This window comes from Tursiops truncatus, chromosome 12, assembly GCF_011762595.2.
Source record: "Tursiops truncatus isolate mTurTru1 chromosome 12, mTurTru1.mat.Y, whole genome shotgun sequence".
Taxonomy (NCBI): Eukaryota; Metazoa; Chordata; class Mammalia; order Artiodactyla; family Delphinidae; genus Tursiops; species Tursiops truncatus.
Genome location: NC_047045.1, coordinates 75,547,850 through 75,565,602, shown reverse-complemented (window position 1 = coordinate 75,565,602; position 17,753 = coordinate 75,547,850). Strand labels below are relative to the sequence as shown.

General features: G+C 43.0%; 1 protein-coding gene across 4 annotated transcripts in view; it reads left to right on the top strand.

Annotated features, from left to right (window-relative positions):
* The window catches only part of SYNE1 (spectrin repeat containing nuclear envelope protein 1), a 457,027-nt gene that overhangs the window by 430,989 nt on the left and 8,285 nt on the right, over nt 1–17,753 (top strand). For all 4 annotated transcript variants that reach the window (XM_073789748.1, XM_033867854.2, XM_033867855.2 and 1 more), the window contains 11 exons: nt 788–979; nt 1,877–2,210; nt 4,771–4,839; nt 6,673–6,815; nt 8,480–8,606; nt 9,394–9,605; nt 11,163–11,363; nt 12,648–12,776; nt 14,316–14,528; nt 15,557–15,649; nt 17,044–17,102. In XM_073789748.1, coding sequence (XP_073645849.1) covers nt 788–979; nt 1,877–2,210; nt 4,771–4,839; nt 6,673–6,815; nt 8,480–8,606; nt 9,394–9,605; nt 11,163–11,363; nt 12,648–12,776; nt 14,316–14,528; nt 15,557–15,649; nt 17,044–17,102 — 1,772 coding nt within the window. The remainder of the gene's footprint in view (nt 1–787; nt 980–1,876; nt 2,211–4,770; nt 4,840–6,672; nt 6,816–8,479; nt 8,607–9,393; nt 9,606–11,162; nt 11,364–12,647; nt 12,777–14,315; nt 14,529–15,556; nt 15,650–17,043; nt 17,103–17,753) is intronic.

The following is a 17,753-nucleotide window of genomic DNA, read 5'->3' as shown; positions in this document are numbered from 1 at the left end:
CGTGGTTGCGGCTCGCCAGCTCCTTAGTTTTGTCATGCGAACCCTTAGTTGCCGCATGCATGTGGGATCTAGTTCCCTGACCAGGGATCGAACCCGGGCCCCCTGCTTTGGGAGCACGGAGTCTTAACCACCGCGCCACCAGGGAAGTTTCTCCAGAGTTTATTCTTGTGTTGAATTAAAATTTATCCCCTGAAACTTGTCCCCTGTAGCTGAACTGTTTTGAATCATATAGAATGAGTCTAAATAATCCTCCAGAATTACCTTTTTTTCAAATAATTATAATCATGCCTGCTTATGTCCTGAAACAATTTAAAAAAATCATCTGAGAAGAATTTGTGACATTGTCATTCAGATGGCTTTCCTTCGTCACGTTTGACATGTCAGGAAATCTAAAATTAAAATATCCAATATAATTCTTTAAAATGCTAAATTTATTGCAGTGGCACTATATTGCTTACCATTGCTTTTCATCAGGGGCCACCAGTGCTCTCAACTTTATGATGGGTTTGAATGTTTGTTCCTATGATTCTCTTACCCTCACCGTCTGCGGTGGTAAATTTTATTAGCGAAAGGCACCTCTCTGGTCATGGAATGCTAACAATGCCATTTCTGCCTCCCGTTCTGATTTAAAATTTTTATGTTTTACTTTAGAAAGTCATAGCCTCTTGGCTTGTCATTGTCTATGGTAAATTTAATATCCCCTACATGGTTTTTCTAAATATGTATTTTAGAATTACTTCATGTCCAAGTGAGCAATAAAAAATTACGTGCAATATGTGCTCCCTAGGCCTTCCAGCAGGAAATCTCATTGAACCACAATAAGATTGAGCAGATAATTGCCCAAGGAGAACAGCTGATAGAAAAGAGTGAACCCCTGGATGCCACGTTCATTGAAGAAGAGTTGGATGAACTCCGACGTTACTGTCAGGAGGTCTTCGGGCGCGTGGAAAGATACCATAAGAAACTGATTCGCCTGCCTGTAAGTGACATTGTTTTTTCATTATCATGAAATCTAAAGAGAATTAATAATGTGGACTTAGGTAACATCATTGAGTGGGCAAGAGCCCGGACTCTGGAGCCAGAGTGCCTGGGTTCCAGCCCCAGCTCTGACTACGTCACCTTGGGCAAGTTACTTCACGTCACTTGCCTTGGTTTCCTCAGTTGTAAAGCTGGTTTAATAACAGTACCTACCTTGTAGAAAGGATTGCTTTGGGCATGATGAGTTAACATATATACGTACAAAGAGCTTAGAAGCGTACTTGGTACACATCTTCCATGGAAGATAAAGAAGCTGCTAGAAGAAACAAGGGGATGAAAGTGAGCAATGTAAACAGTGGCTCAATTGATGAGGTTGTTTAGTTGAATTTCTTTTTTCTCTTCCATTTCCCTAATTGCTACCATAATCACATCTCATGGTCAAGATGCTATTATTAGAATATTTGGAATCTTCTGTGATAAAATATATTTTGTATCTGGACTATAAGGTATAAAAGGACCAGCTAAGGTTTTATTAGTAATTCCCTTTTGTTCCTGATATGTGCCATTCTGTACTTACTGTGTTGCAGATTAGGTACTAGGTTGCCTTTATTTACATTTTATTTAATCTTATATCAATTCTTTGAAGTAGGTCTTAATATTATTTCCATTTTTCCATGATAAAACTGAGAACTGACTAGATTCATGTATAAGACATTTAAAAAAGTTATCAGAAGATACTTATTTATTTGATGATAGGAAGTTTAAAATTACCCCCAGCGAGGTAGGAATGTGGTCCCGATAAGCTTGAGTGCTGAGATTTGGTGAAAGGCGGAGCACAGAGTGGGAAGGGGGTCAGCTGAGCGCTGCGGTAACAGGGCTGGCTTGACTGCGTTTCTAGCTCCCAGATGACGAGCACGACCTCTCTGACCGGGAGCTGGAGCTGGAGGAGGCTGCAGCTCTGTCGGACCTCCACTGGCGCGACACCTCCGCGGACAGCGCGCTCTCCCCCCAGCCCGCCTCCAACCCCTCCCTCTCACTCGCCCAGCCCCTCCAGGGCGAGAGGTCTGGGCGAGACACCCCAGCCAGTGTGGACTCCATCCCTCTGGAGTGGGACCATGACTATGACCTCAGTCGTGACCTGGAGTCTGCTGTGTCCAGAACTCTGCCCTCTGAGGATGAAGAGGGTCAGGAAGATAAAGATTTCTATCTCAGGGGAGCTGTTGGTCTGTCAGGTAAGAAAGAGCTCCTCCTATATGCTAGCTTGAAAGAAAATAAAAAGGAGTGGATACTGTACTGGAAATCCGTGTGCCGAGCAGAATCATCTGCCTTCTCCCATTAGGGGAACTTATACACAAATGAATAATTGGATATTAACATGATTCGCAAATATAAAATTGGCGTTGTGGCCACTGATTTATCCCACATATACTTGTGTTCTTACTACACGACAGGCACTTTATAAGTACTGGAAATACACGGTTCCTTTTCTTCTCAAAGAGCTCACACTCTAGTGTGGAACACAGACAAGTAAGAAACGGCTGTGTGAAATGTTTGGCACTAGGATAGCAACGTACACATGGTGGTGTGGAAGCACAGCCCGGGGATGACTAAGCTGGCGCTTTGAGGAGAGGCTTTAGGGAAGAGACTTGAGCTGAGACCTGAAGGATGAATAGGAGTTGGTCAGGAGGACACAGCAATGTTCAGAGAAAGAAAGGAAAGCGTGCCCATCTTGGATTTATGATTAGCCTCCGCGCTTTTGGTCACCTGGAGTTTGTCCAGAATGACAAGACTGTAGACTGGGAGGCATGGAATGAACAAAGAGGAGGTGGAAAGGCAAACCAGGACCTGGTCATAAAGCAACCTGTTCGTCGTGGAAAGGAGTTTGGTTTTTATCATGAAGGCCATGGAGAGCCACAGCAGGGCTCTAAGGAGGGAGGCAATGTGATCAAATGCATATTTTCTTTTTTTTTTGTTAATACATTTATTTATTTTATTTATTTATTTTTGGCTGCATTGGGTCTTCGTTGCTGCGCGCAGGCTTTCTCTAGTTGCAGAGAGTGGGGGCTACTCTTCGTTGTGGTGCACGGGCTTCTCCTTGCGGTGGCTTCTCTTGTTGCGGAGCACGGGCTCTAGGCGCGTGGGCTTCAGTAGTTGTGGCACGCCGCCTTAGTAGTTGTGGCGCACGGGCTTAGTTGCTCCGCGGCATGTGGGATCTTCCCCGGCCAGGGATCGAACCCATGTCCCCTGCATTGGTAGGTGGATTCTTAACCACTGCGCCACCAGGGAAATCCCGATGCATATTTCCAAAGAACCTGTCTCAATACTATCTAGAGAAGGGCACATTGAAAGAGAGTCCAGAAGGAATTGTTTTACAATCCAGGACACAGATGTGATGGTGGCCTGAACTAAAAAAGCAGCACGGGGAATAGAAAGAATGGAAGAGCTATGAGAAATCATAAGACGGCTCCTCCATAACTGATGGTTGATTGAATTGGGATTGAAGTGATTTTCTGGCTTGGGCATCTTGGTGAAAGATGCAGGTGGTCCTAGACTCGGAGGGCCATGAGCAGGAGAGAATGTTCTGGGTGTCTGTGGAGCCACGGGGGCAGGGCAGTGAGAAAGGGGGAGGTGACGAGTCCTTCTGTGCACATCCTGAACTTGAGATGCTGTAGACTATCCCAGGGGAAAAAGCCAGCAGTAGATGGACGCATGGATCTGAATTTCAGGAACCGGAAATGCCAGTTAGGTAGTTTTCCACATAGTCACCAAGGGAAGGAAGGAGATCGCACAGGAAGAGTGTATGAAGGGACACAAGAAGTATGAAACTTCAAGAAACACATATAGTGAAGGGATGGACAGAGGAAGAGGAGCATTGTAAGGAAGGTGAGTAAAAATAGAATCAATAATCAGAGGCCAATTTGTAGCGCTTGTAAACGCGTCTCACACATTCTCTAAAAGAGAATTTCTGCTTGTTTCTGATGGTTCACATTTGGATCCCCAAGGGTATGACACTGTCTAAAAGGAAAATGATTTCTCTCGTTTCTATTTTGTTTGTATGGTACAACCTAATAGTTAGGCATTTTGCATCTAAAGCAGAACTGTCCAATATGTAGCCCTCAGCCACGTGTGACAGCTGAACTCTGAAATGTGACCATGCAGACTGAGATTTGCTGTGTCAAATGCACTTACACGAATACCCAAAATTCAAAAACTTAGCACAAAGGAAAGCATGTAAAATATGCATAATACTATTTATGTTGATGACATGTTAGAATGAGGGTATATCGGTTTAGTAAAATTAAGTATTAAAATTATTTTCATCCCTTTCTCGTTACTTTTTCATTGTGGCCCTTAGACTCTTTAAAATAATATACGTGGCTCATGTTGTTTCTGTTGGACAGCGCTGCTCTAGAACCTGACTGTCTCGGTTGAAATCCCAGTTACGTCACTACTAGCTGTTGAAACTTGGATGAGTGACTTCATTCCCCTGAACCTCAGTTTTCTCATCCATAAAATGAGAATAACACTTCCATGCACCCTGTAGGGTTTCTGTGAGGATAAATGAGTGCTTAGAACAGCACCTGGCTCATAAAACAGTCAACGTGAGCCCTTATTATGATTTATTTCAGGAACCCTTTGGTGATCGTACTCAGACTTCTCTGTATGTTCAAGAGTTATCTGCCAAGGATGACTAACTTCCTTTTTTTCCCTAAGAAAGTTATTTTCCTGCCATCCGCGGATCAAGGTTTCCAGACCTTAGCTGTCAACTTAGACTGTGTGCTCTTTTTGCAGATGTAACGATCCCCGAAAGTCCCGAGGCCTATGTTAAACTCACAGAAAGTGCAATCAGAAATCCCTCTGGTAGGCACCAAAAGCTAAAGTGCACCTCTGTCCCTCACCTGTAACAAGCCTCCTTCTCTCCCAGCACATCTACTGTACCTCTCACAGCTCTGTGCCAACAGCATGTCGAGGCAGCACTTCCTCTCTGACTGCTGTCTCAGAAACGAAAACCAAAACATTTGGTTGATCGACACCAAGAATAACATTCCAATAATCAAGTGCAATAAGGCAACTGCTCAGCTTGCTAAATGGTAATCACTCTCAGTACGTGTAACCTGTGATGCCCATTAATGGCAGAAAATAGGAGATGGAAACACTAGTCTTAGCACTGGTGCTTTAGTGACCTGCTTGGTTGTAGCAGGTCTGGCTGCTTGACTTCGAGGACGGCTTGCAGACCCACCTCTGGCTGAGGAATCAGGGCTCAAGGATCTGGTCCCAAGTCCACCAGCCTATATGTGTGACCTCAGGCCCACCATTCATCCTCCTGATCTCAGGGGTCCCATATAGGACAAGAGGTGAAATCAGATATTCAGCTCTAAAATATTATACTTTTAGTTTAATGAGTCTTACCACGCCATAAAGCAATTTGACATGAGAATGTATTCCACAGTATCTTAAGACTTAGATTTTCAAAAAAAAAAAAAAAAGAATTAGATTTTCCTTTAAGGACAGAACTATTCCTGAAACAAGAAGGCTTAAAGAAAGGAAAATGGAACCCGTTTTGCTTAATGTTGCTCTAGACAAACTGTAGCTCAGGGTCAGTAATTTGGAGGACATTGGAGAGAATAGGGTTTGACCACAGTGATAGGATATTGAATTGTGAGTTTATTAGTTTACACTTTGGTTTTTGCAGAAAAGCAAAGGACGGGAAATAAGGTAGCATTACTGAAATGGTTACTGCCTGAGTGATTCCCAGTGAGAAACCTCTTCCAGGTGTATTTAGAAGGTCTTTTTTCCAAAAAAACAATTAATAAAGCTTACTAATATTTATTCTGCTTTCACCCTATGCTAGCTTCACTCTGATGATCAATGTTCTTGTTGAATTCAAAGACTGTAATACACACACACACACACACACACACACACACACACAATAATTTTGCAAAAGGATGTCACATCTCTCAGAGGAGATGAGCTAGAAGTTCTACGCTGTGAGTGAGAACATACCTGGATGGCAATGGTAAAATCTTAGCTTTCTCCTGATTTTTTTTTCATTATTCATCTTTTTTTATTTTGCATAATTTTATTTCTTAAAAGCAGTTTAAGTTTTAGAACAAATTTGAGAGGGAGGTACAGAGATTTCCCATACAAAAGCAAGCCGTTGCTAGTTTGGTACCTCCACACGTACCCATCCTGAGCTAGTCTTTTCTTGGTTCCCTTGAAGTCCCACCTTAAGTGAACGAGGCAGCCACCTGGGACTTCAGAGGCACTATCTTCTACTGAGATGCAGAAAGGAAAATTAGAGGGTGTGTCTTTTTCTGTTTGATAAGTGACTGCAGAGGGAGCCTGAGATGTAACTGCCTCCTAGTTACTGGGGAGCAGAAGCCACCACCTGAGGTCTTTAGAACGCTAACAACACGCAGTTTTCAGGGGATGAGCCAGAAGAGGGAGCAGAAGCACGGGCTGTTAGAACCCCCCACAGGCCCCTTCTGCGACACCCAGTCTGCTTGGACTCTTGGTCAAGCACATTCATTGGTCTGGTAATTCGAACTCCTAACCCACCACCATGTCAGTACTAAATGTGCTCTATGATGACCCACACACGTACCATCTCTCTACTGCCTTAGCTGTAGAATTTCTTAACCATCTCCTTGAATGTCAAGCTTGTAAAGATTCTTATGGTCGACACTGCAGGGGATCCTAGCACCTTGGAGTCACAGATCCAACAACTGGGCAAAGCCCTGGATGACAGCCACTTTCAGATGCAGCAAATGGAGAATATTATCCACAGCAAAACTCCCGCAGGACCAGAGCTAGACTCCAGCTACAGAGGCTATGTGAGTATCCGGACCCTCATGATCCTGACACATACCTGGTAATCACACTCGTGTGACAAAGAACAGTCCATCTGTGGCACGAGGGTTGTGTCGGCTCTCCACGTACCAAGCTGCCCTTGAACTCATGTGTGTGCGAAACAAAGCCCTGTTAGTCGATTACCTTTTGAGCAAAACTGGTCTGTGCTCAGACCCACTGATCCACCCTAATGACCAGCCTGGTCCTTTACACGGAGAACTGAGTGAAATCCATTTAATTGAAAGCAACCAAATGCTTTGGCTCTGGAAAGGGCTTCGGCATTTTTCCAAACTCAGCTGGTGATTTTCTGACCAAGGATATCCTTGGAGCCGCAGAGTTTAGCTGGTAGATTACTAACACGGAATTGTTTGAGTTCTCTTCCTAGGTGTCTTGAGTCACTTGATGATCTTGGGACTTTTTTAATGCTCTGTTATTTGTATGTTCATTCTGGAGAAAACGGTTCTGACTAACAAGAGAGATTTGGGGAAAAGATGGCAAGAGATTGTGTGTATTACCAGTTCCATTGTCGAAGCTTTTTGTAAAGTAGTAACTTGATTTGCTCTGCTTAAGTTACTGACCGAATAACTTTTCTCGGAGAATTACCTGTTTTCCTACACATACTTACGCAAGAGGATTTGAAAGTAAATCTCTTCTATGCCTCATATCATTTCTTTTCATACCCAAAAGACCGCTCTGTAAAAGGAAAGAAAAATTAATTTCCTTAAGCCTAATGACAACACCCACGTACTGCTTTTTTGAAACCAGGAGAGAGAACCATTCTGGTTATATCCGCTAACGTTAATATCCTCACAATCACAGAAGACTAATTAATCATGAGCTTACTTCCTGTCCAGTTTGGCCTATTTTACTGACTTCTATCATAGTGAAACCTCTTTTTTAAAAATATAATTTTGCAATGAGCATGCTGACATCACTGAGGTTATACTTAACACCAATCAAAAGCAATCAAAGTAACTTAATAGCAATGTAATTTGTTAAAGGCTTTGAAAGAAAACGTTCTGATCAGTATAGCAGGAGTGTCTTGAAATGATTTGTTCTTTTAATCTTTGAATACTGTGCGTGATATTAAACACGGAGTTGGAAGCTTTTCTTCTGATGTTAGAATTTATTCCTTTAGTATCTATTAACCATTGCTTAAATTTTCTCGTGAAACAGCTGGCTTTAATATTGTTTTATTCTTTTAAGTATTTTAATACAAATAAATGTCCCTTTGAGATTTGTGGTAATATCACTCTTCCCGCCCTTCAGTTGAAGAAAAAGGGCAGCTTGCCAAAAACTATATATTGTATTGCCAGCTGGGGGCTCTGAGTGTTAAATCCCAGATCGGTGTAGTCTGTTTTGATTCATAAATTTTAAAAGAAATTTTGGAGACTTATGCAAAACCACGTGTGCCAAGTATATCTTCAAGGCATTGCTTTATGTAAACATGAATGTGTCACATGTTTAAGAAGCATGTTTTTGAACTTGACTTTTTTGTTTTCAGCAGAGTGGGTTACTCTTTATAGAGAAGTAGCGCACAGCTACTGCCCTTTTTGAGGAACTCCAAAGATATTTTCTCCAGGAGTTCTTGCACTCATGACAATTTGAGTATTTTGTGACGGGGGACCTCTTTTCTGTATCTAAACAGATGAAACTGCTGGGTGAATGCAGCGGCAGTATAGACTCAGTGAAAAGACTGGAACACAAACTGACAGAGGAAGAGGAGCATTTTCCAGGCTTTGTTAACCTGAATAGCACCGAAACCCAAACAGCTGGTGAGTGAAATAGAAGATCTCGAAGCACCTCGTTGCCCCCGAGTTCCACTGTGCCACTGACCTCATTCTACACTGGTCTATCCTGAGAACTTTCCTCCATGTTACAATGATCTCTGGGGACAGAGCAGGAGGTGAAAATAATCACAGTGGTTTTTTTCCCATGTCCCATGTATTTTAAGGCACCGTCTCTAATCACTAGTCAGGAATCTTCTGTGTGTGCTCTGTACACTCTCAGAGCTTTCCTGCAGAAGGAAACCAAGAGTTGAATGTTATCTTCACCCACTTTCATGCTTATTACTTCTTAAAGCTCCTTACAATGTTAAATCTTAGGTAGTTAATATGTTTTCTCCATTATCATTAAAAATGCAGATAGAAAAAACACAGCCACCATACTGTTCTTTTTGTTTGGTTTTTTTTGGTTTTTTTTTTTGCGGTATGCGGGCCTCTCACTGTTGTGGCCCCTCCCGTTGCGGAGCACAGGCTCCAGACGCGCAGGCTCAGCGGCCATGGCTCATGGGCCCAGCCGCTCCGCGGCATGTGGGATCTTCCCGGACCGGGGCACGAACCCGCATCCCCTGCAGCGGCAGGTGGACTCTCAACCACTGCACCACCAGGGAAGCCCCACCGTACTGTTATTTACAGCTGATGGCAACAGAAATGCCCAGAGGCATTACTTTCTTTCTGTTGCTGTTTTAAAGTTAGCCACTCACGTAGGTTTCAAACACTTCCTAAACGTTCTCCGTGGAGGATGATCCCTCGCTCTCCTGTGCGTGTGCTGTCTTGCCAGGTGTGATTGACCGCTGGGAGCTCCTCCAGGCGCAGGCCCTGAGCAAGGAGCTGAGGAGGAAACAGAATCCCCAGAGGTGGCAGCAGTTTCACTCGGACCTGAGCCGCGTGCTGACCTGGCTGCAGGAGACGGAGGAGGACCTGGAACAGCTTCAGCGCCGGCAACGCAGCACTGATATCCAGCCCATCGCACTTCAGATCAAAAAACTCAAGGTAGCTACCCTTGGCCTTTCCCGCAGCGCCGGACAGAACGCTGCCACGTGGCGTGCCCGGTCAGATGAAACCACTAGCCCTGGCCTGTTGTGCAGCCACACAGCAGCGGGGGAATGTTCAGCACAAACGGACACGAACGCTTCCCCAGCCACCCCAGATCAGAGTGTTTATAGGAAGGCTTGGAAGGGTTGAGAGCTGGACTGCGTTGCAGAACCAGCCCCATGAAAATAGTCATGATTTAATGAATTGGTAGCTAAGAAATGACCAATTAAAGTTTCATGAAACATCCAGGTACCTCTGGGACCTAATTAACCTCTTTTAAAGGAAATACAGCTATGTCCAGGGTCCTACAAGTCTATATCTAGAGCTGGAGAGGAGTCCCCTCCCAGATCGTATACGTGTGAGTTTATGGAGACCCAAGGAAGCCACTTGACATTCCGGAATCAGCAGAACTTCTGAAATAGATTATAATAGTGGCAGAAGCAATTTTCGGTGAAATGAATCCAAGCAAACAAAACCCGTGGAGTAATCGCAGTAAAACACGTGACGTTTGCATTTGATTTTGACCTGGACGGGCGTAGTGCACAAGATAACCTCTTTTAACTCCCTCTCTAGATCTTGAAACTCCTTCTCAGCCCAGCTGTTGAAATGCATTGATATGTGGAGACTTTTGTAAACATACTGTGGATGGAGAGCTCGGTTTCTTCTTAATAGGTCTCTTGGTCCTGCCTTTTTGTTTGGAGAACGTCAAGCTGTGCTCTTCCTCAGAAGAGGAGGGCTACCGGGCCCTCCAGGCTCAAGGATTAACTGCCTTTGTTTCTCCCTGGTTTCTCTGTATGCTGTTTCTTTTGGGGTGCTGTATTTCTGCCTTGTTTTAGTTGTTTTGTTTTAAATTTTCAAACAGTGAAATGAGTCTTCCCCACAGATGCTCAAACTTCTTTTTTTTTTTGCCATACGTGGGCCTCTCACTGTTGTGGCCTCTCCCGTTGCGGAGCACAGGCTCCGGATGCGCAGGCTCAGCGGCCATGGCTCACTCACGGGCCCAGGCGCTCCGCGGCATGTGGGATCTTCCCGGACCGGGGCACAAACCCGCATCCCCTGCATCGGCAGGCGGACTCTCAACCACTGCGCCACCAGGGAAGCCCTCCCCCACTGTTTCTTAATCCCAATTCCTCAAAGCCATGGCAACCATTCTGAAATTTTAACACTCTTTTTCCATACATATTCATGAAAAATGTGGATTTGTGTGTGCACATGTATTTTAAATTACATACATGCTGTTTTGTCACCCATATAAATCTGTTTCTCTTTCACTTTATACCATATTTTCTGAAGATTCATTCGCATCGTCAAGTACATATCTGATCCATCTCTTTTAACTACAGTGTGGTTCCCAGTGGTGTGCACCCACTGTATCATCCAGCCATCCTGCTAAGGCCGGTGTTAATTAATGGATCTTTTAATTTGGGTGAAGCATGTCCAAAGGTCTTAGACTATTTTTCTTTAGTATTGTTATTGTTATTTTCCTTGTTTGATTGTTCTCCTTTCTCTTTGCAGGAGCTCCAGAAAGCTGTGGACCACCACAAGGCCATCATCCTCTCCATCAACCTGTGCAGCTCCGAGTTCACTCAGACTGTCAGTGAGGAGAGCCAGGATCTGCAGGGTCGCTTGTCCCAGATGAATGGCCGCTGGGACCGCGTGTGCTCCCTGCTGGAGGAATGGCGGGGCCTTCTCCAGGACGCGCTGATGCAGTGTCAGGTCTGTGGGGCTTTGGGCCGGCCGTGCTCTGAAGTCAAACATTTCCAGTGTAGCTGAGTCTGTGACTCGATTTATCCAGATCACTAGGGGGATGCAGTTACTCTCCAAAGTCAGTATTTGAGTGAGATAACTTTGTGCCCAAAGCTTTCATTTTACTGGAGAATTTGTACATGTGACCAGGAGTTCAAACACCCCACTTCTTTACAGCTAACAAGAGACTATTCCCACATGTTTATCTCAGCCTCACCATTCCTCCTTCGACTCATTCTTTATTCAGTATTTTCTGACCACATAGAAAGACATTTCTTGGACATCCAAGTGAGCATTACAAATCTTTACTCATCCATTCAGACCACAATTATTTGACAGGTGTTTACAGATACTGCACTAGGCAGGCAGGATACAGCCCAGCCTCTGCTTTTGTTGGGGAAGACAGACAATAAAAATGCAAATAAATGTTTAACCAAGCTACTCACAGATGTTGATGATAAGAGTAACGAAAAAAGCACTTTGCGAAGGTGATTGGGGAAGTTCTATGAATGTTTGAGCTGATTCTTGGAAAGATGTTGCCATGAAGGAGGTCAAGCAGATGGCAAGTCCCAGAAGCGGGAAAGGACTTAGTGTCTTCAAAGACAGAAGAAAGGCCAGTGTGATCAGAGAGTAGTCGGAGAGGAAGGAAGGGATGAGAAAGATCTGGGAGGTGGTCAGGAAGCAGATCATGCAGGGCTTGGTGGGTCCTGGCCAGGAGTTTGGGTTATAATCTGAGCAGGATGGGAAGCCTGTTGCCCAGGATTATAGGTGCCCCAGGAGTAACAATAGCTCCTTGAAAGCAGGTACCCAAGCTGTGGTTTCACCCCTGTACTGCCTCCCAGTACAGCGCCTCCCACGTTGGAGATCTTCTGTAACTATACCTTGAATAAGTGAACACTTGGACGCGTGGAGAGATGGGATTGAATTTAGGCCTTCAAAGATGGGAAGATTTGAATACAGGAGGAAGATAGAGGAGCAGAGCTGCTTCCCTCTACGTAGTATTATAGCCCTAGAAATTAAGCATTTTGATGCCAATTTTCCTTATGTCTGGTTTTTCCCTCGAGTGATAAATTAGATGCTTTTGGTAAGAGCATGAACTCAGATAATTACGACAGCTCTAGTGCCTTCCTTAGAAAGGAGTTGTGTATAAGATCTTAAAACCAACGGTAGGAATTGTAAAGCATGGATATTTAAGCTATGAGGGAAAGAAAAATATCTCATTCAAAATGATTTTATGCTCCATGTTTTTTTTAGGATTTCCATGAAATGAGTCATGGTTTGCTTCTTATGCTTGAGAACATTGACAGAAGGAAAAATGAAATTGTGCCGGTTGATTCTAACCTTGATGCAGAGGTACTTCAGGACCATCTCAAACAGCTTACGGTAAGACGTGTGGACTTGGACAGCATCTGGTTATGTTATAGTTGGTACTACTTATTTACTTTTTACATTATAATCTCTTAGTCTTTCTTTACCCCTCATGATTTCCCATCTCTGTGAAGCAAACATGTACATAGAAGATGATATCTATTAGCTTTAGAATCTGGTTCTAAAGCCATTGCTCATCTAAAAATCTCAGACGGTCTTCATCTTAATTAGCTTGTTTTTATCAAGGCAGCTCTTTGGCAGATTACATTTGGTTTTTTTTGTTTGTTTGTTTCTTTGTTTTTCTGCGGTACGCGGGCCTCTCACTGTTGTGGCCTCTCCCGTTGCGGAGCACAGGCTCCGGACGCGCAGGCTCAGCGGCCATGGCTCACGGGCCCAGCCGCTCCGCGGCATGTGGGATCTTCCCGGATCGGGGCACGAACCCGTATCCCCTGCATCGGCAGGCGGACTCTCAACCACTGCGCCACCAGGGAAGCCCTACAATTGTTTTTAATTTAAACTGTATGTGTTGAATCTACATCCCAAGAATATATTGGGTGGCTGATAATTAAAGGAATTAGAATAGAGACCGCTAAGACTTCTTAAGAAGAATTAAGTATACGGATTCAACACTAACCTGAGCACCAAGTTTTCTGAAAGCTAAGACAACAAGGGAAACGTGGAAAGTTAAATGATTTTTATTACCTGACTAAAAGGAAACAAACCAATTCTCAAGGAGCAAGAAACTTTTTCTAGTGTTAAATTCAAAAGGAAATTTACAGGATTTCTGTATAGATTCTTATGAAAAGAACTTTGGACAATATAATGTACGGTGTGCTTAAGTGATTTTATAGAAGATAAAGAAGCATATTTGAGTTCCATTAGGAGAAAATGATTTGCATTTTGTCACTTTCTGTATTTTTAAAATGCTGTTTCTTAACATTTAGCGCTCGCACAGACCTAACAGAATTGTCAGCTTTTAGTTCAGTATCACAAAGGTCTTAGAAACCAGGAGGAAATAGCTATGCAGCTGAATTTTTACTAGACTTCTGACCTCAGACCTTAAGTTGTGAGTGATGAATCACCCATATATCTTTTTAAAACTCTTGAATAGCTATCTGAGTATACCTCCACATACTTGAGTTTTTCTATATTTATATGTTAATGTTTTACTTCTCTTTTTAAAAGAATAGTTTATGTCTCATTTGCATAACACTTTATATGTTAAATACTTCAACATACATTCACCAGTTTGAACCTTCCAGTGATACTTACTGTGGACCCGGCAGGAATTAATGTCATCATTTTACCAAATGAGAAAACTGAGATCAGAAAGATTCAGGGGTCTTATAGGATACATTTGGGCAGGGGCAGGATTAGAACAGAGGTCCCTGATTCCCAAATGTCATGGGCTGCTGCATCTGTCCTTGTGTGAGCACAGCATTCTGATGCTCAGGTCTAATTGTCCACTAAGTTAAAATGATGTCATTGTGCACCTTTGGAACTTTCTCGAATTATTGAAAATTCTTAGAAAAATTTTTCTTATGATATTCATAGCAAATAAGGCATGAGCTGTTGGAATCCCAGCTCAAAGTGGCCTCACTGCAAGACATGTCTCGCCAACTATTGGTGAACGCTGAAGGCACAGACTGTTTAGAAGCCAAAGAAAAAGTGCATGTGATTGGAAATCGGCTCAAACTTCTCCTGAAGGAGGTCAGTCATCATATCAAGGAGCTGGAGAAGTTATTAGACATGTCAAGCAGTCAGCAGGTAAGCTCTCAACAGACGTCATTGTGTAGCATGTCCTACAGGAGACCAAACAAGCACCATCTTTATCCATTTTAGAGACTCTGAATGTAGTACTTGTGAGACTAGAGTGTCCCCTCTCAATCACTGCTCTTATAAGTCTGGCTCAAAATTAAAAAGTAACTCAAAAACTTTTATAATAGGACACTACTTTTGATTCTGTTACATCCAAAAAACCTCCTGTAATTGTTACTGCTAACACTATTACCACCACTACTGTGGCATTTTACTTTACCCAGTTTATTTAAGAATTCATGTGCTTTCAGTAACACTGCGAGAGTAGGTCACAACCAACTGTTGCATATGAGTTTCATATTCAAACCTTAGAAGCTATGAAGTCTCCTTAGCTGGCGGTTAAATCATACAAAATGTTCAGTGTTCACTTTTATTTGTTTATCTATTTATTTGTTTATCTGTTATTTATTTTTAAATTTACTGCATGGTAATATTGTTGGTTTTAAGAAATGCATTTGCAGGTAAGATTGCAAACGTTCAATTGTGAAATCTGTTATGAACACACAAACATGTTGCAGGCAAAAGAACCACCTACTCACAATAACAGCGGTACCAGCAGCAATACAGTTTCTCTGATGCTAAAAGGCAGGCTCCTGGGTGACTGACAATCTTTTGTTTCTAACGCAAACGATTTGGTTTCTCTCCTGCCTGAGCACCCTGCAGCTGTAAGGCAGATTCCTTTACCCCCTTCACTTCAACCCATTCTCCCGTCCATGTCATTAAGAAATAATAAAACTCCAAGCGGCCCAGTAATAACAAAGCTCCGCCTGTATCTTCCAGAAGGGCCAGACTCACAACCTGGAAAGCCCAACGCACCAGAAGTATTAGGTTCTGTTCTTCCTGCGGTCATCTGATTCTGTTTTTCCCAGGGAATGGGTTGAGGGATAGATAGGGATGGGGTGGGAAGTACTTGCAGATCACAAAGCCATCGTGGCTCTGGGACATGGAATCATTAAGAGAATCTATTTCCCACGTAGGATTTGTCTTCCTGGTCTTCTGCTGATGAACTGGACACCTCAGGATCTGTGAGTCCTACATCAGGAAGAAGTAGCCCAAACAGGCAGAAAACGGTAACTTTCCACTGGTCATTTTCAGTTGCCCCACGGGAGGGACCACTGGGGCGTGACAGTCTTGGTACCTCACGCAGGGTCCACGGGCTCTCCCCTTGCAAAGCAGGAGTCCCCCTACAACGTGGGGTTGTCACACAGTGACGCAGAGAAGCTCTGTTTCCTCAGCCCTGCCTCAAACCCTCCCCACATGCACTCAGGAATGGAAAGAGCAGTTCTGTTTTTCAAAAGAATCAGGTTCAACGTTTGGTTGGTATGCAGGGAGGCAGATTAGTTTTCGTGCTCACAGGGCCATCTCTAGAGCAGTGCTCCCTTGTCCCTTTGGTGGCCCCTCCCTTCAAACCCCCTCCGCCACAGTCCACCCAAAAAAAGTAGCATCCACTTAAAAGGGTGCCTCAGCCAGAGGTGGACAAAACTGCAAGCATCTCATGAGACCATTGAGTTTATAAGACAAATGGAGGTTCTGTTGACCCTCAAGCAAAGACACTCCCGAAGGTGGTCTTGAAGGTTTGGGGCGATCGTATTGCCCCCAGAGTGGCAACAACTCAAGGTGACTCACCCGCCAGGCCTGTCGGGGGGCTGTCTCACTGGCACACAATGAGGAGAAAAAGACCAATTTGACCCCTGCTACCCTCTCTACCTTGATTTCTCTGTGTAATTAGAAGCTTGTTTTCCATTTTGTTCCTTTTTTTGGTCTGGCTTTATGATTATATTCATTTTTATTATCATTCCATTTTCCTTAGTTTTTAGAAGTATTGGTTTCATTTGTACTTTTCTTGTTATAAACACTTAAGTTCTATGCTGATAAATGTTATTATCTTTTTAGGATTGTTTTTTACTACATTCACTAGTTTCCTATAGATCCTAGTTTAAGAATGTGAAGGAATACTGGCTTTTCGAGTCAAATTTTAAGCTTTATTTAACTTGAGTGCTTAACTTGTTGGGTCTTCATCGCTCTACGCAGAATAATCTCACACTGCCATTATTTTTAATCTACCAAGAATTTTAATATTGTTGTAGAAGATGAAAAATATGTAAGGTATATTTGAAATACATGGCACGCGTATTGAATTTTATATTTATTATAAGTAAATATACAGAGATCTTTGGCTAGTGTGAAGTCATTTGTGTTTCTACCATGAAAAGTGAGGGAAATATACCCCTTGTGGTGTGAATGCGCAAACCGCCATGTTTCTTCAATGATGTATAATATAGATGTAAATTGATTTCACTTCTTCATCAAAAGAAAAGCCAGTTTCCTTGATTCATGGGTACTGATCATTTCATTTGATTTGTATTTCCTTTGCTGAACTTTTAGTTTAATTTTCATCAGTAGCTTGTCTTTATTTGCCTGGACTGAACATTCTTCTTTCTTTACCCCTGTTCATTGCAAACAGCCACGAGGCAAATGTAGTCTCTCACAGCCTGGACCCTCTGTCAACAGTCCACAGAGCAGGTACCTTATTCTCCTGGTTTCCACACTGTTCTAGAACTCCAAGAGGATGATGAAAATTGTCCAGAATGTAGGTAGGCCTGTATCTGGTCTGCCTCAGGGTAGTTGAGAAACTACTCATTTAGGTCCACGCCCTCGCCTAATAAATTGGAAGAGACTTTTCTAAGTGGAAAGTACAAGAAAATCTCAGAGCGTAAAATATTTGGACCCCATCAAAATTTTGTTTAACTGTACCTAGGCCATCTGGGACTCTTCATCCAATGGTTTTTTATTCTGTGTGCTCGTAAAGATTCGATATTGCTGATGTCACAGCGCAATTTGATTCATGGCAGAATTTTATCATCCTCTTTATTTCTAGATTTTACAATGAGTCAGGTAATAGATCAGTGAATTATTTTACCATTCCCAGAACCCACACATCTGAATAAAATATACTAACACCCCCAGCTTTTTATTTTATTTTTGTGTTTTATCCAGATTGTGGGTTTTGGATTCTCAAAATGGCAAGTCCTAATTTGGTATTACTTAAAATTTCTAAGCCCCTTCTCTCTTCTGCTTATCCTAAAATTTCTCTCCGGCCAGCACACTCAGTCACTCACCTTCCTGACACTTGGCGAGCTCTTTTCACTCTGGAAACAAGAGCAGTCAGTGCCC